The 20,941-nt window shown below is 36.4% G+C and overlaps 1 protein-coding gene across 2 annotated transcripts in view; it reads left to right on the forward strand.

The window, feature by feature from the left end:
* Positions 1-20,941, forward strand: part of STK32B (serine/threonine kinase 32B) — a 162,787-nt gene that overhangs the window by 70,642 nt on the left and 71,204 nt on the right. For both annotated transcript variants that reach the window (XM_035325020.1, XM_035325019.1), the window contains exon 4: positions 12,878-13,051. In XM_035325020.1, coding sequence (XP_035180911.1) covers positions 12,878-13,051 — 174 coding nt within the window. The remainder of the gene's footprint in view (positions 1-12,877; positions 13,052-20,941) is intronic.

The raw sequence follows: 20,941 nt of genomic DNA on the forward strand, positions 1-20,941 counted from the left end.
CTTTCCTTTCCTTTTTTTTTTTTTTTTTTTTTTTTTTTTTTTTTTTAGAGACATAGATTCTCCACGATCTGAGGGCCATATCAAACCTCTTAACTTTCTGCAGAGAACAATAAAGAGCTTTTCTCACACCAAGGAAGAGCTTTTCTAACATAGTTCTCACAATGCTATGCAATTAGGAAAACAAGAAGACCAAAAAGCTCTGATAAGGGAAGACATTTCACTCCACTTGTTAAGAAAAGGTGGGGAAGGCATGAACATATGGTGGGGAAGGCATGAACATATGACACATATGCAGTGTTGTCATGCAAAATACTGACAGAAGTCCTTAGTTCTTATTGTGATAAGTATGGCACAAGAACTACCATGAAACAGCCATAGATGTGTTCTAGCCTATGCCTTTATAGCTATGCTACCTGACGCAGGTTATTTTGTGACCTGATGTGTGCCTGATCGCTATGGTTTTTGTGCCAACTCAGTTGCATATAGTTGAATGAGAGTAAGATGTGTGAAAGAGAAGTGATTTTTTTCAGCAGCTTTTCTTCCTTTAGGTTTCACTGATATGCTGGTTAGAGAGAGCAATATAAGAGATCAAAATTTTTAATGTAATCAAAAGGGATCTACTGCTGGCAGAAGAAAAAAAAAAGGGGGGGGGGGTGTCTACCATTAAATTCTACATGTTTCTAGATTTATAACTGTCTTAAAAACATTTTTTCTGACTACAGAATCCTTAACCTAAGGGGTTCCTCATTATGTCCATATCCCTTTCCAGTCAATCTAGTTCTTGTTGAAGAAGAAGGTGTGATTTATATGAAATTGAACAGGAACTAACAGCTGATTCAGAAGAGGCAGAGGAACAGAGACAGGAAACTAGGGAAGTTTTCATTTCCTTCTCCCTGGATTATGCACTGTTATTTATTGCATTTGTAACTTAATACCTTTCCTCTCCTTTTAACGTGAAGAAATGAAAGTCTGTTTTCCTGGAGCTAAATATAAAATCGATTAGGTGATCAGAAGCAATATATGCACCACAGTTAAAGGAAGGAACTCAGAACATGTAAGACCTGCATAAATCAGAAATGTTGTCTTTTTTCTTGCTTTTGCTGATTGAGCAAAAAAAAAGTTCCCTGTCAGTTACATTTACCAACCCTTCTTTAGCAGGCAGAACATACAGGTGAATGTGATGTGCTGCTCATATTAGAGACTTCCCAAAACAGAAGGGACAAGCTCTAGTGGACTTGAATTCTTCCTGGCTGACTTCTCATATCAGCCCCATCTCCTTAGGCTACCTCTATAATTAGTAGAAAAAAAGAAGGGCTCTCCAGAGAGTAATTCAGTACACCTACAATCAGGACTGAGTCCTTACTATGCAGTGATCCTAGAGAAACTACTCTCCTAACCCACTGCATGTTAATAAAATGCCTGAAGGTAGTCAGGGCAAAACTAGGTCTAAAGTATTCAATCATAGTTAGCTGTTGAGTTCAGCCCATCTTGTCCCATTGAATTTATGATTAACGTTCTGGAAAGTAAACCAAAATCTTTTTATTTCTATGTTTACAAAGTTTTCCCTTAAATTTGCTGTGCAGGTGATAAAAATAAAAGGTTGCTTTGTGTATGCTTGTGCTGTGTGAGGAATCACTTAAATCACACTGCTATCTTATGTCTTTTCCAGAAGAACCGATTGTAAGAATTTTTTTCTGAAGAAAAAATTATCTTTAAGTTGAAACTACAAACAGCTTTCTGTCCTCAGTTAAAATGACAGTGAGACAATAAGCTTGATTTTCTCTGTTCTATATTCTTCACATTACTATTCAGATTTTTACTCTGTCTTTTGGGCCTGGAAATCTTGTAAAACATCTTTTATGCCAATTCAGAAGGTATGCATGAAATGAGCTAGTATAGATTCAAGAGTGTGAACAGTGTTTCCATCCAACTTCATTAATTTATTTTGATGGTTTAGAAATGTTCACAACTAAAAAAAATATATACTTAAGAGGTATGTCTGGTTTCACTGAAAATGTTAGTGGGGATCTACTTGTGTTTGAAAGTCTTACACTTGAGCACCTCAGTTTTAAACTAAATAATTTTTAGGGAAAAAAAAAAAAAAAAAAAAAAAAAGCTGCTTGTATGAAACTTTTTGAGTGGTGGGTTTATTCACCAGCAATAATATAATAGTGGAGAACACAATAACACAACAGTGGAGGACATTCTGCTGGAAACAGGATGAAAAGTGTTTGGGTGTTTCTAACAAAAGAAAAAGAAGATAAATCATTCATTGCAGTAGCAGAGAGAGGTTTTAGTCTACAGTAAAGTCAGGGTGGTAAATGGAAATCTGCCAATTCCAGTGAGATACCAAAGGCATAAACTTGCAAGGTAAACCTAGCGTGCTTTTTCTAGGTCACATAAAAGGAAAAATGAAGGTTTTCATGTAGCTGAGAGGGAAAACCTGGTTCATAACTAAACAAATAAAAAAGAAAAGCGCTATTTTAATTCTCTCAACCCATGCAGCTCCACACACACAGGTGTGTGTACAACCACTGTAGTGTCTAAGGTTATATACAGCAAGGACTTATGCCTATTCTTAATTCCGAAATGTGTTAGTTTATTTTTCATTCAATGAAGTTTTTCAAGTGCTGAAAGTTAAATTTTGTTATGATTGAAGCTTAATGGTGAACACTGCAACTTTGATGTTTATTTTCTTTTTAGATCTGAAAAAGAAAAAAAAAAATTACAAAATTGTTTCCAAAACAGAACAGTGTTTGAAGTTAAAAATAGAGAATATTTAGAATTCATTTATTGTAATCTATAACAAGTTTGCTTACTGAACCTTGGGTTCCACCAAAGTATGAATCCAGACTTTCAACAGATCTGTTACCCCAGCTAAACCTAAGATTTAAATACTTTGAAACTTTGGGTTATTTATCTTGCTGAAATTCTTGTTTAGTAACTAAAAGTTATTCCTATTTAGAAATATGGCAATTTTAAAAAATCTTCCATTAAATTAAGTATAAGTATATATAACCTCAGATAATGAGGTTGTGTGAAAGAGGGAATGGAAGCAAAGGATATGCTCCATGAGACAAATACCTGTTAGAATTCCATTATTGGACATTCCTTTTCTTGTATGTAGCCGCACTTTATAGAGTCAGTCTGCTGGTGTCAGCCTCCAGCTGACCCAGGTCCTTCTGATGGCAGTACACCTAGCTGGTGTATATGCCATTCTTCCCATGTTTGTATCATCTATGAACTTGTTGGAAGTGCACTCCTGTCCCAACATGTAGGTCATTAATGAAGATCAAGTTATTCAAGCATGATTTCCCCTTTGTAAATCTTTGTTGACAACTGATTACCTTTCTGCACCTCATGTGTTTGGAAATGGTTTCCAGGTTTAGTTGCTCCACCACATTCCAAAGTAAAAAGGTGAGGCTAACCAGACTGTAGCTCCCCAGATCTTCCTCATTGCCTTTTTTGAAGATTGGAGTGATGTTTGCTTTTCTCTAGTCCTCAGGCACTTTTCACAATTGCCAGGACCTTCCAAAGATAATTGTCAGCAGACTTGAAATGACATAAGCCAGCTCTCTCAGCTATAATGAGTGCAACCCATTTATATATCCCCAGTTTGTTAAATTGCTTCCTAATCTGGTCCTTTTCCTCCCAGGGTAAATTCCAGGCTTTCCCTGTGGTTTTAGGGTCATTGATAATGCAGCATTGTATGAGAAGTATTTTTCCTGAGTTCATATATGCTCTCTGCTGCTTGCTTTATTTTGGGTGTGTTTGTGACAAACAGAAGACAAGAGCAACTATCTAGTACTGTACAAAGAATTGCTACTGCTGCAATGTCATGTGCATATTGAAGTGATATAAATTAACAGTGGTAATAACACAAAATGATAACAGAACTTGGCAAACATTTACTAAGTACAACAAGCATAACTAGTCACAGCGCATCTCTGACACAGCTAAAATGGATTTAAAAGACTAGGTTCAGATCAGCAAATTCCAAGTGCCTTCTATATATGCTCTTCACTCAGCTGGAATGGAACTTTCATGAGTAATTATAATGTACCTACTCTAAAGAAGGCTGTAAACAGAACAGATAGGGGAGACTTTTCTATAATCCCCTTAACAAAATATATATGAAAGATAAAACACTTGGAAAAAAAAGCACAAAAAATAAAATAAAAATAAATCAACTTGATGAAGAATGAAGCTAATTTGGGACTCAGTGAAACTGAGTGAACTTCATGAAAGCTGCAGTGCTCGTTGTAACAGACCAATTAAAATAAGCTTTGATTATATTGCATCCAAGTCTGCTAAAATATCCTAAATGAATAGTCTGAGACATGAGCCTATTTTGCATTCATTTGCAGTCTTACTTTATCGTGGGTCTAATAATATTTGAGAAAACAGACTTTATCATGAGACTGTGCCATTAAGTCTATGAGTATATGAGCAAATGAGCCAGAAAGTAATTAATTTTCTCCTGAAAAACAAATTATCAGAAAGTACTTTTAGAGATGGACCACTTGAAAAAAATGGATCACTTAGTGTATAAGCTTAAAAATATTGTCAGTAATAGTAATTGCTGTCAATTGTGGCCGCTTGGTAGTTTTTCCATTTTCAGTCATTCGCAGTGTTCCAAAAGTTCATTCTATTTGTTTGAAACTTTATAAGCCCCTAATAAATGTTTGTGAAGGGTTCAGAAAATGTCATGGACTATCTCAAAAATTACTTCCTGTGGTGTCTCTCTTGGAAAATGTTATTGGCTACAAGATTATTAAGTTTTGGAGAAGCACTGTCACTTCTGGGTTAGAGAGCAGAGCTGGGACATGATGCTGCTGAGCTCCAACTTTGATTCTGCCTGTCCTCATGGTCTTTGGGAAGACCTTGCAGCACATACTAAGGTTCAGTAGGAAAATCATAGCTAGCACATGATGGAAACTCTGGCAATTGTGAGTCACATCTGGAGAACCGTGTCAAGTTTGGGGTCCTCCAGTGCGAACAAGATATCAGCAAACTGGAGGGAGTCCAATGGAGGTCCACTAAAATGACTGAGGGCTGGAGCATTTGATGTTCAAGTGGATACTGGTAATTTGTTAAACTTGGAGAAGAAAGGAGTAAAGGACGGGAGTATGAGGGGAAAAACTAAATAAAATCTTTCACTACCCATGGGGCTGGTGGTGATGACATAAAGATGGCAACATCTAAAGATGGAGAAAAAACCTTTTTAGAGATGTACACTAAGAGGACAATTGGCAAAAGTGACATGGTTAAGCAAGGGAAATCCCAGATGGATAGAAGAAAAAAAGAAAAATCTCTTCAAAACTCAGTGACTGGCTAGAACAATATCCTTGCAGAGGCTGCAGAACTTCCATCCTTGGAAATTTCCAAACTTCATTTGGTGAGGCCCTGAGAAACCTGACCTAAGTTTGAAATTAGCCCTGAGTAATACAATAAGAGGTTGAACTTGGTGACCCTCGGAGAGTCCTTTAAACCTAAATTATTGTATGAGTATTTTTCAATGTTCAGTAAACACTATTCAAAAACAATATAAAAAATGTGTACCTCACTTGACTGTGGGTATTAAGCAATACCTGGCTTTAAGATCTTCACCTCCAGTCTAGAGGAACAGAAAACAGTTTAAACAGTGAGAATGTTCTTCTAGTACAGAAGATGACCAGAAATATTTTGATCACATGGTTTGTCTACAATATTGGAGAGGACATCAGGACTGTGGTCAGGCAAAATATCCACAGTTATCACTGTTAACTCACATCTCAAATAACCTCATCCTCAGCTAGCATGTGCAAAATCAGAGACAGAAATAAAGTTACTTTTAGAGGGAGTTAACTATCAGTCAATTACAGCCAGGTGAAAGACAAAAATAGAAGCAGCTCTGAGGTACACCATCTCAAATGATAAGGATTTACAAAGCACTTGAACAGTTTAAAACAAATTTATTAATAACCTGTAGTTTATGTATATGAAAGTAGAGTAATGAGGATTGTTTCATTAGGTGAAGGCAAAGTACATAGTAAAACAGTAAACACTAGTTATTTGTTTTGCATTTTGATTGTGTATCTTCAGTTCATTACTGTTTGTTGCTGCCTGCCTGCTGTATGGTTGGAGAATATGCCGAGAATGAGCTGAGACAAATGTTATGGCAGTGCACATGGGAACAACAAGCAGTTGTTTTTCCTATCAGTGAGGGTTTGTGACCTCACCTGTCTCTAATTGACAAAACTTCGCTGGTTGGGAGCTAATATTAATTGGTGTCAGTTATATAAATATATACCATTCTGATGACTCTGCTTACATATTTCTTACTGTCATTGTTGAGACAGGAAATCTTGGCTTCTTTCAGTTTCATTTCAGGCTTTTGTTTATGTAGTCAATTTTCTTACCTGTCCCCTTTGGTCACATCTGAGAAGGTGTTTAAAGTAAGCATAAACAATTTAATTTTTATGGAATTGTTTTCCCGTTCTCAGAAGTTTTTTTAAATAATCTTGAAAGGTATTTTTAACATATTTATAAAGAAATAAAGGAAGTAATCTTCCTTTGTTCTCAACAGCATTTGGAGAAATAACATGTTTTTCTGAGCTTCAAAATAAAAGTATTTCAAATTCTTTACAACAATAGACTTCTATTAAATGTTTTGCAAGCAGAAATTGCAAATTCAAATAACCAATGATTACTCAGTTTCCAAAAAGAAAAAAGAAATCTACAGAAATATAAGTAAAACAGACATTATGAAGGAACATTTCAAACATACCTCCACAATACTTGCATACTCAGAATCACAGAATCACAGAATGGTTTGGGTTGGAAGAGACATTAAAGATCATCTAATTCCAATCCCCTCCCTTTGGCAGGGACCAGGTTGCCCAAATCCCCATCAAAACTGGCCTTAAAATTTCCAGGGATGGGTCAACCACAGCTTCTCTGGGGAACATATTCAAGTGTTTCCGAGTGAAGAATTTCTTCTGATTATCTAATCTAAATCACCCCTCTTTCGGTTTAAAGCCATTATCCCTTGTCTTACCATTACATTCCCTGACAAAGCGTCCTTCTCTGTCTTTCCTGTACTCCATCTTTAGGTATTGGAAAGTTGCTATAAGGTCTCCCTGAAGCCTTATCTTCTCCAGGCTGAACAGTCCCAGCTCTCTCAGCCTTTATTCATAGGAGAGGCACTCCAGCCCTCTGATCATCTTCATGGCCCTCCTCTGGACTCATTATAATATCCATGTCCTTCTTGTGCTGGGGGCCCCAGAGCTGAACACAGCATTCCAAGAGGGGGAGATTCACCTCCCTTGACCTGCCTGACATGTTTCTTTTGATGCAGCCCAGGATATGTTGTCTTTCTGTTTCAACTGTTTATTTGGTTCAACTGTTTGCTCTTTTTCAGGTAAATAAACATAATACAGCTTCGTGTTTTACTTTTTAAAGGAATATATATTTTCTATCCTGTCAAAATACAAACCCTTATACAAACTACAAGGCAGTTAGATAGGGCATCATAGTTACCTAGAACACAAATCTTAGTGAATATTATTCTGTTATCAACACTTAGGTACCCTAGCCTTTATGCTATCTATCATGCAGACAGTACAGAAAAGTTTCTCCTGTCCCCAAAAGCTGGGAGGAACATGTAGAAGAATTGAGAAAGCTCCCAGAGTGCTTACATTGGAGGGAGGAAGGGCAGTGCAGCCAGGAAGCTTCAGATTCCCTGGGTTTTCTATTGTCCTCTATCTGCAGGCTGTTTCTATCCATGCTTCTTACATGCAAGCTCTGCAGAAACCAAAGTCCTATTTTAGTAGTCTCATGACATTCACTGTGTATCTTTATTAGGCAAATACAACTACAGCATTAATATCCTCTGTTTAGCTATGTAGCAAGATGATTTCTTCAAGTTGGAGACCAGTTAATGAGGTTGAGCCATTAACTTCCTGCCCCCTCTTGGACAAGCTGGCTTACACAATTTAGAGGTGAGTTATCCTTATTGGGATTTGTATGTGTCTGAAAGGTTACTCAAGGCCTTGCTAATCCAGACCAAGATGGAACAGCTCTGTAACAGGTATTGAGAAGAGCTCACAGAGAGAATCCAAAAGACACCAAGACACAAGGCCAGTTCTTCCTAGGCCTTTTGCATTACTTGTTTTGACTATAAAGTTAGGAACCAGTGCACTGCTGCAGTTAAGTGCAAAGCTATTCCAGAATAGCTTTGCACTATTCTGGAATGTAAAATGTCTGTAAAGAGCACATCAGGCTCTGGTATGTTCAGTTAAATTTTCTAACACACAGGAAAATCTACATTTATTAACAGCTTCAAGTCACACAAATAAATAAATAAATAAATAACATTGCCTCCTCCTCTTAATATTACCAGAGGAAAAATGGAAAATGATCCCTTTACAATTTCTAGTTAGGAGCTACACAGACTTAATCATTTATCATATTCAATAAAGACCAGCAGTGTTATCTGAATATCTGAACTGCATATATCTTGCTTTAACTGATTACCTCAGATTTATGAAGTTTGGCTTGGGCTTAATGATGAAAATTATGTAATACTTTTTTACTCTTAAATTAAAGTCATACGCAGAATATCAGTCATGATTTCCTTTTCCCCAGGTAATACATATGAAACAAAAGCTCTGGATAGTGAATACCTCATCTAGTAGGATTTCAGCAAAAAAATACCCTAACTAACTAAGATGATGGAATGTAAAGGGGAAAAAATGAACTTAATAACTCATCTGTAACTGCTTTTGTGAAGAGACAGAGACATAAATAATGAATATAAATATAAATATAAATATAAATATATATTATTAAAACAAGTGTACAGATATAAATATGAAAACAGATATAACTTATTCAGAAAACACTCTGTTTAAATTTGTTTACATGGAGGATTTTGTTCAATTGTAATTTATCTTCCAGTCTGAAGATAATCAAAAATCTAATTTGCTTTTGCTAGGGGCATTATTATTTTATCTTAATTTGAAGAAAGCTTATTCTAATGTATTAAAACTTTTGTTCAAGCAAAAGAAAGCAGAGACTATCTTTGTAATTAGAATAGTTTTCCTACAAGTGGCTCATGAAAAGAAAAATAAATAAATAAATAAATAAATAAATAAATAAATAAATAAAAGGAAATCTACTCCAAGCCATTTATTCTTTAATTTCACTGAGATTTAAAATTTGGGTTTTACAGCAAGTTAGTAATGTAGTATTCAATATGAGACACGAAACTGTAATAGATTCAGTAAGGTATTTCTCAGCTACCTGGTTAACATAAAGATCCCAAATAACCTCTGATTTTACTTCAAAACCAATCAGTCTTTTTGTGTGTCATTTGCCTTTGATCAGATAAGAAGCTTGCAAAAGTAAAATTACAGTGCTTACTCAAAAAACTAATCTCCATTGGGTTTGCCACCAGCCCCTCCCTAGACTACAATAATAGCTTCAAAGATTCATTTTTTCAGGTTCCTAATATTTCACTTGCTGTCAATTTCAATTCTTGGATCAATAAAATAAAACCACTTATTTCTTGAAATATTGAAAAGCAAGAAGGTAAAAGGGAATACTTAATTTCTTGTATAAAGAAAGAATATTGGATTTGTATAAGGGAGAAAGACAGAGGACAAAACTGCTTGTGATCATGACAAACGAAATCAGTCAGGAATTGGTACACCAAGTCCTATGAATCCTTAACACAGCAGGAGCCACAGTATTTGTTACTACCAGCTGCACAGCAAGACCTGGAGCAATTCCTTCTGTGCATTCAGTAGCTTAAAAATTTGTAGCTCCGGGAGCTACTTAGTGGAGTGTCCATCAGCTCCAGATGCCTTCTGCTGTTGCTCTTGTCCAAGCTCTCCTCTAGGCTGCATATAATTTCTCTATGATAACTCATTTACCCTCAAAAAAATCTCCTAGAATGGTCTTGTTTCCAGCACCTTTTATCTCACACTGGTCTGACTCAGATAGCCAGAGAAGTGCCATCCACATGGGTTTGAGCCAACTGCACTTACTGTGCAGGGAATACATAACTATTCATAGATATATTTGTATATTTAGCATAGTGATGTGTGTCAGGTGCAATATAATTTAGCATGGGTGAAAATGTCTGCTCTGTATACTGAACATACCCATTTAGAGCACCTGTTCTTTCAAACTGGACATATGCAGCTCACAACTTTACTATACCAGTATGAATATACAACACTGCTGACAGTATCAACAGAGTTACCACACATATACATCAATAAAAAATTGAAGAAAATTCTGGCTCCAAGTGAAAGAGAGGATATACAGAACTCCTTAAGAGATGTGTCTGAGTCTGCATCATTCTAGGTTTAATGTCTAAATAAAACTGGCCTTTGAACCATTTAGAGGTTGTGACAGATTCAGGAAGGCTGATGAATGGAAATATTAACCATGTTTCTGAATCTTGGTTTGATTTTGTTCTTATTTCATTTGTTATCTCTTATTTTTATTTGTTATCTCTTATTCATTTTTTATCTCTTTTTTAAATCATTCATGACTGACAGATGTGCCAAAAGGCTGCTTGAGAAATAATGTAAGACTACCATTCTCCCACCCAGAAGCACAGGAAACCAGATCCTCAGAATAAATACAAGCTTGGAGTGCAAACCCAGTTCCATTAAGTGTCACCATTCACCTGGATATGCACAAGATTTCATTTATTTCTTGATTGTTCTGATGGTTCTTTTATTTGGACTAAATATTTATGAGTACTCTTTCTAACACATTCATTTTTCTCCCAGAAATGGGAATAGATGTTGCATTTAAAAACAATTTACAGCAGTCACTCTTTACTCTATTTTCTTCCTCTGCCTCATGATGGCTGAGTCAGTAAAGAAATGACTCAGGACATTTTCTTTCTTGAGATCAGAGTAGTATCATCATAACCAGCTCTACAAGCAGGTCATCATATGATTCTAGACACCATAAAAGCTCTGTAGTCCCAGACTAAACACAGTATACCAATCCACGACTTTTCATTTCATATATATATATTGAATTGTAAGAGGGAACCAGACAAAATCTACACTTCACTTAGTAATAATTGAAGAAAAAAAAATATTAAAAAAAAAAAAACATAAAAAAGCATGTTTCATTACATCTGCTCAAAGCTACAACTACTCTATTTAAAAACATACCAGTGTCAAAAAAATAATAATAAAATAAAAAGTTATATATTTAATCTTTTCTTTTGCAATTGCTCCAGGCTTAATAATGCACAACATTTAGTGTAATTTGAATATAACTGAAGCCTTCTCTTTTTTAGCATGTGTTATGAAATTCTGAGTCTCTGGAGGTGAGCAGACACCACGTGCCACCTACTTTATGACTTTGTTTCAGAGATTTGACTTATTGAGAAGTAAGCTTAATGCAAATAAAATGACTTTCCCCTCCTGGCATTTGGCAGGCATACAGAAACATAACAGAAAAGTAGAGTACATAGAGACACTCACTTTTCAGAAGTGTGCTCAGAAAATAGAAAGCATTTAAATTCACAACAAATCATTTGTGACAACCCCTTAACAGTGCCTCATTTCAGAAAATGCAAACCTAGGAATGAAAGTGAAACTGTATGTAACTGTCAATTAAAATAACCTAATATTGACTTTTCTGCCTTTTATTTATTTATTTTAGTAAAGATTTTCTGGAAATCCACTCTGTTTAATTTCCTTATATATTTTACATTTCAGGACAACTGAATCTAATCTATAGCCAACATATGTTACACACCTCATGGGATAAAAGATGATGGAAGAGGCACTGTTGTTGTGGATCACTTCTAAATAGTTCATATCCACAACAGATATAAGCTATTATAACTTCACAACTAAATGAATTCTAAAACCATTTCTCAGAGAAGATTGACTTCATGTTAGAAATAAGGTATTCATCATTCCCTGTTTGGGAAATCTAAAATACTATGTCTTAGATAGTTGCATTCAGAAATGAAATCCAGTGAGTTTCTGTCAGTTTTCTCAGATCAGAAGAAAGTAGAGCAATGGCAGCTTATCCAAGGTAAGTAGAAACACATGGGAATTCCTGCTTGCTCAAGCACTATGTACACTATACGTTGGCTGGCTACACCTTTGGATTTACAGGATTTAAATCAGATCAGAATTTGGTCCTCAGAGTATTCAACATGAGGTTCTGGGAAAGGATCCAGAATATTTCAGTCAGTAACCTCATAGTTACTGACTGAAGAAAAAAGACTCTGTCATTTTGTAAGATATAAGTTGCAGGCTGAAAAAATATGTATTGTTACAGTAAAGTTGCAGTGTTATTTATTATTGAATTTGGAACTACGTTGGAAGCTATTGAAAATACTCAGCTAATAGAACACCGCATATATTTAATGAATGTGGAATATATCCCTGAGACAGCAGCTCTCGATTCTGTGAGGATACTTTCTGTAGGTGCGGAGCTACAGTCCTATGTGTGTGAATACTAAGTGTGTTTCAAGGCCATCAGTTTTATTGCTGCTACTTAGTAAGCCATTTTAACAAGTGAATGTCTATATAGCTATTTTAAAACATATAAACCTGAAAGGTATTTTTAACACTGTTTTATCAACACTCAGGTGTTATTTTATGGTTAAAACAGTTGCTAGTAGCACAGCAGCAGTCCAAGCTCTGTTTGCCTTGAGTATACACAGTCTATCACAATCAAAGAAAGTCTGGCCATAGGATTGGACCACAGCAGTGGAGAAATCAGATTTGCCTTTTGAACAAATCATGGACTTACAGTGAGCAGATCTACATCTGAGAGCTACCCTAGGGCATGACTGTGGTTGCTTCACTGACCCTGAAATCTCTGCTGTAACTCCTTCTTCCAGGTATTCCTTTCAAGATGAAGAAGACATGTTCATGGTGGTTGATCTGTTACTTGGAGGAGACTTGCGCTACCATTTGCAGCAGAACGTCCACTTTAATGAAGGAACGGTTAAACTATACATCTGTGAGCTGGCTCTTTCCCTGGATTATTTGCAGAGATACCACATCATTCACAGGTGAGATAATTTCATTTGAGGGGTGGGCTGCTTACTTTTCACAGACTAGATGAATTTGATCACATATCAGATTATATGGTTCTGTTTATTCAGAAACTGTGCACCCCTTTGAAAAGTTTTTATTATTGTTCTACAGGTGTGTCCTAGGGCAGAATTTGGCTCTGAAAATGTTTTTTTAAGTGTTTTCTTTCTGCCCCCATTCATTCAGTAGGTCCCTTTCAATACATCCTTTTCATGTTCTTGTTTTTATCTCATACCACAATGTACATTTTTAAAGCACTAAATATAACACGTAACAGCCTCTTGGCTGCTTTTAATTTAGTTTAAATTTGCCAGTGCTGCAATGTTCCTGAACATACAAAAATTATAATTCAAGACAATAACTCCACACAGCATCAGAGAAAGGTCACAACATCAAAGGCTGGGAATGAAGAATAACTTGTTTTTTTCTAGAATCTGCATGAAGGTCACAGGGAGAAGAGGTGGGGACACTAGAGAAACAGTAGAAATAAACTGGAACAGGAATAGATGGTGTATCCTTTTTGCACTTCTGAGATTACAACAATCTATTACTTTTACTGCCTAACTGCTGGCAATAACAATATTCATGTCAAAAAAAAATGTGTCAAGCAACAGGGTCCTATTGTTTTTGTTGAACAATTGTGTATTTAAGTGAAACAGTGGAGTAAGTTCTTTTTATGTTAGCACAGCAACTATGAAATTATGAAATGATAGGCTTGACCCTCTATTTTACTAATTTTAGGCTAAGTTCAGGATATTTCTCTCTGATTTAAAGGCCACTGGCCTGAAAAAAAGAAAAAAGAAAAAAGAAATAATTTTGTGTGTTACAAAAGTTGGCTGTGAGTTTCAGAGAGCAAACTGAACTAAACTGCCTTAGATCTTCCAGTGGCCAGTATAAATAAGCTCCTCCAAAGGTATTAATTGACAGTTTTCTAGTTTTTATTAAAAAAATAATAATAATAATAAAAAGTGTGATCCAATTTATGAAGAGGGTGGGTCAATACAAAATCTCTCTTATCTGAGGTGCAATGGTAGTTGTGTGTCCTGTATTACTGAAACTGTGCAAGAAAAAAATCATAAATCAAGTAAATCTTGCAACAGTTGTTTTGTTTGTAATTTAAATCCCAGCAAATGTTGCAAGCATTTTCTGAAGTTTTGTATCTTCAGCACACTGTTATTATTTCAGTGAAGTTCCATATATTCTGCATACGTTTTCCTTTCTCAGTGAATATTTTAAAAGTTGAGCTCAGAATTTCAGCTGACCTTTGTTTCTATGCCTTGAGGAATGTTCTTGGTGAAAAACAAATTGATGAGCATTTTTCTCACCCTCATTTTAATGATGAGACATTTTATGCAAATAGGCTGTCAAAACATTCATGAGAGAATCTAGTTTGTAATCAAAACTTGTATTTTATTACAAGCCTGTGACTTAAAATGTTTCACAGAAAAGTCTTCGAAAGGTGGCAGATATCTTGAGAGAATGAAAGACTGGATTCAAGTCAATGTAGTTTGTAGGTTTTTTTCTGACAATGTATGCATTGCCATGGTCCACCTGTGACATTGGACAACACTATTTTGTTATTTTCTGTATTAATTTATCATGGCTGGTAAACAATTTTATATAATTTTCTGGTTTGCACTGGTTGTTGTAACACCACTAACTTCAAAATTAGCTGTTTATTTGCACCAAGGCAGGTGGGAGGTGTAGGAACCCCAGGAGCAGCTGAAATTGTTTTGGGGCTCCATTTGGTGGCAAGTTCTGGAGCCGGGATTTTGCTTTCAATTTATACTGGAAGTTTCCACAAAACCAGACATATTAAAATACATGGTTCTTAGCCTGTGGTGGGTCTCACTGGCTGGTGTGTTAGGACTGTTGTTTAGGATGTGAAGGATCTGGCTCTTCCACTCCACTGTGCTATTGGACAGAAGCAGACCTGAGGCCTGCATGTGGCTCTCCCACTTCACTGCTTATTGCCCAAATCATCCATCTGTGGCACAAGGAGCCTTTTGTCCTTCATCTTCACACCAAGTACCAGAAAACCCCAGATGATCCACTTGCCAGGAAGGGGATTATTTACTCAGGAACATCCTGTCATGTTCTGCTCTTCGCCAGGCCTCAGACACAGCCTAGAGCAGCACTCTGTGGGGCAGGCCTTAAGCTGCCATGAGTGTCACCAGCATTATTAACATCACAAGCACAATGCTGATTTACATTGGCTAAGAAGCTGAGCCAGCAGTATTGCACAGCAGGGAAATGTGTTGTCATTACTTTCCTGCCACAAACACCCCATCTTAGTCAAAAATTAAACCAATGAGCTGGCTGGTATTTACGCTTGGTGGTAGCAGACCTCATCACTGTCATTATGAGGGAGCACTTCTAGTCAGCGTTCACATGTTAACCTACAAAACTGTATTAGATCTTTCACTTTTAAATGAGTATATTGATAGAAAAAAAAAAAAAAAAAAAAAAAAAGTTAGTGAGTCAGAGAGTCATTGAGAGAACCCCCTACTAGATTTTATCTGTTCTACGAAGAATAGTTGAATGATTCATCAGACTGGGTAGGTGGATTTTCAAATCACAGTATTATAAAGAACTGAATTTATCATGTGTGAGTCAGGAACTTAAGTCCTCCTCAATATTTACAGATGTGTGTGAAATGCGTACAGGTTTCCATTACTATTACAGCCGGCAGCATGAAAGAAGGGATTTTTCAAGATTAATCTGTGGCCCCAGGATTTTACTAGAAAAGGAGGTGGGAATGAGGGGGGCAGGAATTATCAGGCATGTGTGAATAGCGGTAGGAGTGTCTAGGTCAGTGCTATGCCAATTCCCATCAGAGCTGCCATACAATGTCCCTGCATTTGCTGATGTGGTTAGTTTTGTGCATTTTGAATGTGGCAATCATTTCAGCAACACAAATAGTGTTTCTGCAGGAACAACTTAATCTGTAGTGTAAAAACTACTACTATTCTGCTGTTTATTAAAACTGCCATTTTTATTAATTGCATACTTGTATATAAATCCATATTTGTCACACACAATCCTGAAAATGTGATTTTATTTCTTATGGGAGCATTATAACAAATGCTGCACTGTGTCTTTGTTGTAGCTCTGTTGTAAATGTTTACATTTACATAGATGATCAGCTAGAATTATAAGCATTTTAAAAGAAAAAAAATGCTCTAAGTTTCAGGCTATGACCTGAAGACTATTCTGGGCAAATTTTTCACTTTACCTTAAACAATGACTAATTTAATATTGAGATATCTCTGTTGCTTCTTTGTAACAGCTACATCACAAACCTGTATTTTCCCACAGCTCTGCCATAATATCTTATCCACATAAAATTGAAAATACTTCTTTAAAATCTGGATGAGTGGACCCTTATGGACTCTTGGATCCAGTACATACAGAAAGGCTTCTGACAATTCACATGGTCTCATTCGCTCCAAAATGTTGGATCAAATCCAGCATACTGCATTAGCTGACATCAAGTTTCAAGACTGTATGACTAAATGTATTCTTCCCAGTGCTGTTGTATAATACCACTGAATAATATATTGGACAAAAGTTTTCCCATCAAAGGCTGAATAAACTTATTTCAGGCATGAGCAACACAACCTCCTCCTTTCACAAACATTGCTGTTCATACATTTCAATAAAACCACCTGCTTCCTCGCTGAAGTAGGCTGCAAATTTTCATTCAGCTATTTCTTCCAGCAGTAGCTGTTCAGTTGTCCCTCCCAGGATGCTCCTGCAGCCAGAGCCTTGGCTTGGGGCAACACAGTGGCTGCAGCACAAGTAGCATGCTTGTGCTGATAACACTACATTTTCTTTCTAAGGGGGCAAGTGTTAACTGCATTTTCCTTAAAACTTTTCATCGTTTGGCTCCATTGGTTTCATCTGGTCAGAAAGGAGGCTGGATGTGACAGATGTCTGGAAAAGAAAATGCAGTAACTTTCCAGCCCAATTTTAGGATGTGGGACTAGCTGATCTACATGACTAGGGCTTTTTTATTTCAGTGGGTTTTTGTTGTTGTTATTTTTTGTTTGTTGAATGCAAAGCCATGTGTGTAAGTATACATCTAAATCTTTGGTTGAAGCATAATTTGACCAGAATTTGTGCAGGTGGCAGGTCTGTGCTGTGTTGTTCCTGTGATCACTGTTCTACCTTCTATCTCCACAAGAGATGGAGACTAGCACCAGGAGTAATTTGAGCTTTGAACAGCTATTCAGCAGCAGTGCAGGGGGGACAAAAACTAATAGAAAACAGTGACAAATTGAACATGGTGTTCCATTGCAGAGTAAGGGTGTCTTGCTACTACCAGCTAGGCAAGAGGTACTTCTCATTCAACACTGCCAGATTGTGCTATGGTGTAGGAGATTTCTGTCTGTTCATTACCATTGAGCTCTTCAAGGTGGCCAGCAGTCTAGTGAAGCAAGATAATGTGTCCAAATGACAAAAGCCTCTCTCATTAAAATGGGCCTTCCTAGTCTCACTTGTGAAACTAACAACCCAGAACAAACTGATATTAAAAATGGTCCCTTCATAATGCTGTCCATTTAGCATGCAAGCAGTAAATAAGTTTTGGAAATTATTTGAAAACAAGAGACTTCTCACTTCATTGGTTTTCACATATGTCACAGGCAGAATAGTGCCAACATGAAGTATACCAAGACAAGTTAAGAGGACATTATTTCTTACCAATTTCAGCTCCTACTAGTAGTTTGTTTCTGGTAAGAGCGTGCAGATAAGGAATAAAATGCAGTAGATTCTGAAGTAGACATAATGAAAAACCCAACAACCATAATGTCAGTATTATTCACATGTACTCCCAGGGATCCTGACAGGTCAAGAGGCCTGTCCATTGAATTTTCTTCATTTGTCTCCCCATGTCTCTTCCATTTCTTTATATTATGTTCTCTAACCAAGTGCAAACCCTCATTATTTCCAAGGACAAATTGCAAGAACTGCACAATAAGTTATGTAAGAGAATCAAATCAGAAAATATATCAAAACCAGCTAATAAATAAATAAACAAATAACAAAAGCTGTGTAAACACAAAGCACAGAAAATCTGCTGAATGCTTATGAACTAGCACTGATCAAAAAGAAAGTGTTTTACAAATTTTATGCACAAAAGATGTTTGGATTTTACTTGACTCCTTAGGAAGAAAAAAAAATTACATATCACCAGATATGAATATGTAGAGAACAAGCCTTGAACAGAGTTCTTTACCTACAAGAATAAATTACTTGTTTGGGAAGAGTAAAAGAAAAATTATTAGATATCTCAGATGACATACTGCAAATAAAAGAAGTTGGTTTGAAAACACTCTGAGACTTCAATACCCAGAGCTTACATTACTAATGAAGTAAAAATACTTGTGTCAGGAAAGAGACAGGAGTATGCAGAGATATATGCAGCAACATCAGGTGATCCAGTCTGGCCACTGCCACTGATATACTTTTTTATTGTGGACAGAAGTGTACTCTACTTTCCTCACTCACGCCAAATGCTAGAAGACAGCTATCATGCCCTCACTCCTTTTTTACCCCTTTACTGAGAGATTCACACTGCAGTCAACAGAGGATTGTTTGGTTCCTTACAGTTTTGAAGTGAGTAAATGAAGTCTATTCACCAGATAGGACTGTTGGTCCTTTCATCCTCCTTCTCATTATTGAGAAGTTGCAACAATGTGCTGACATGAAATATTTTGCTTAGCCAAAGAAAATTCATCTTACAAGCCACACATCATTTAAAATTTAGATGTTCAAACAAAGTCAGGGAAAGTCTGAACTGCAGATGGAGGCTGGCCAACTATCTTGCATTAGGTGACAAATTTCCAGTGACCAAACACAACTTAAGCCAACATAATCCTAGATTTTTTTGTGCTGTGTAGAGCTCTAGAGAACAAGTGTCCTTCACTAAAAAAAAAATAAAAATAATAAAAAAAAATGTTTTGTCACTGTAGTTGTTTTTCTTATTTCTCATTTCTCTTCTTAATCACAGACACCCAAACAAGCATAGATATAATGCAGAACTAGATTTAGATTTAGAAGAAAGTTATGTAATAATGCTGAGTATCATTTTTACTGATTCTTCTCTAACTCAACTAAAATAATTTCAAATAATTTTATCTGAATTCTATTTTTTATAAACGTTTGATTTTTTCTCTGAATCCCTTCTTACCTCACCTCTCTGCCATTTACCTGCAACCAATACAGTGAGCACAAACAATCCTGTTTTTTCTTAAACTTTAAAATCCCAATACCATAATTAGGACATTGTGGACTCCTGTGTGTCTGACTTGCTCCTATTAGTTGTAGATTCATACTCCTTACTGATAGAAAACCCAACTGCCTTGGAGAAAGCATTCCAGAGACCATAGAGGGAATCAGTACTTTATGCTGTTCCTAGCTAAGAACACAGGAAAAGGAGAAAGTGTTAAGTCAGTGGAAGACGGCCAGCTGAAGGTTTTCAGAGCTGCTCAGGGTCATCATCCATTTACACGCTTCCTTACAATTCTGAATCATCCTGTGAACCAGAAACTTTTGGAAAGAAGTAGAACCATTAGTAGTAACTACTGGAGGAGAGGCAGTTGTGGACAGCACTGAAAAGCTGCTTTATACCCCAGCAGAATGCAATCCTACTGGATTATTCATTCTGAAGTAGTTTCACCTCTGAGGGTGTACAGAAACTGAGGGTCAGGTAAATTCAGACTCTTTGACATGTCAGGAGGTACAAATGCAATTGAAAATGAGCAATGAAAAGCTACTAAGCAATTACCTTTCTGCAGAGCTTGCTGCTGCAGTTAAATGTGATAGCCAGCATCCACAACTGCTGTGTACTAGCAAGGGCCACTGTTTTAATAGCATATTATTATAATTCCAAATATAATAATCTAGAGTACTAATAACTATATTTAATTAACTTTGATTAAGTAATACGTCTTAAGGCATTACAGTATCCACAATATTAATTGCCTGCCTCATGTAGTGCTGCCTGGTTTAACTTGGTTTTGTGGTCCTCCACACCCCATCCCAGGGCAGTGCTGCTGCCTTGACCTGCCTGCTCTAGCTGGGAGAGTAATTAAGTCTCCTCTTACCAGAAAGATCAAATTAAGAATGAATTCATATCTTAATACAAGGGGTGATGTTGTAAGAGGGAAAAAAAAAAAAAAAAAAAGCCCAAACCCACTGATAGATTCTTTCAGATGAAGATTCTGGTTGATTCTTCCTTGGGAAGGTTTGGTGTTAAAGTTGTATTAAAAGCATTCTCATATGTTTGCTATTACTGTCTTGGAAATTTCACAACATCACTGCTGTCCACAGGTATATTCTCCCCACTAAAGTGGCAGATTTGCATGCATTGCACTTGAGTTATTTTTGTTTGTAAACTATGAAGAAATTTAAAATCTTTGATTAAAGTAGGTAGATAGGGAGTGGTAATATGGAAAAAGAATGTAAAATTCAGGCTGAGGAAAGTAGAAACCAATAGCAACAGATGGACAATTGCTTCTTTCTCCAGTTTCAGCTTTAATGGCTGCATCATTTCTTCAGCTTGGATGAGCATTACATATATAGAATATTCTAGCATTCCCTTGGAGATTTCCTTGCAATTTTAATATATGGCAAAATAACAGACTTAAGGCAAAAAATGCACATTTGCATTAATTCTTCATGAATGCTGCAGTCTTTTATATCTCAGGAATTTGGAAGGTTGTCCATGGTGCAGTAGAAAGAATTTCATTAAAGGGTATTGCCAATTTTAGCTACTTTCTTCACTTAAAAAATGCATTCAGGAGCTTTCAGCACAACTCTAATATTCCAGGTGAGATGTGGTCTGAACTGCATAATTTTTGACT

This window comes from Oxyura jamaicensis, chromosome 4, assembly GCF_011077185.1.
Source record: "Oxyura jamaicensis isolate SHBP4307 breed ruddy duck chromosome 4, BPBGC_Ojam_1.0, whole genome shotgun sequence".
In the NCBI taxonomy this organism is placed as follows: domain Eukaryota; kingdom Metazoa; phylum Chordata; class Aves; order Anseriformes; family Anatidae; genus Oxyura; species Oxyura jamaicensis.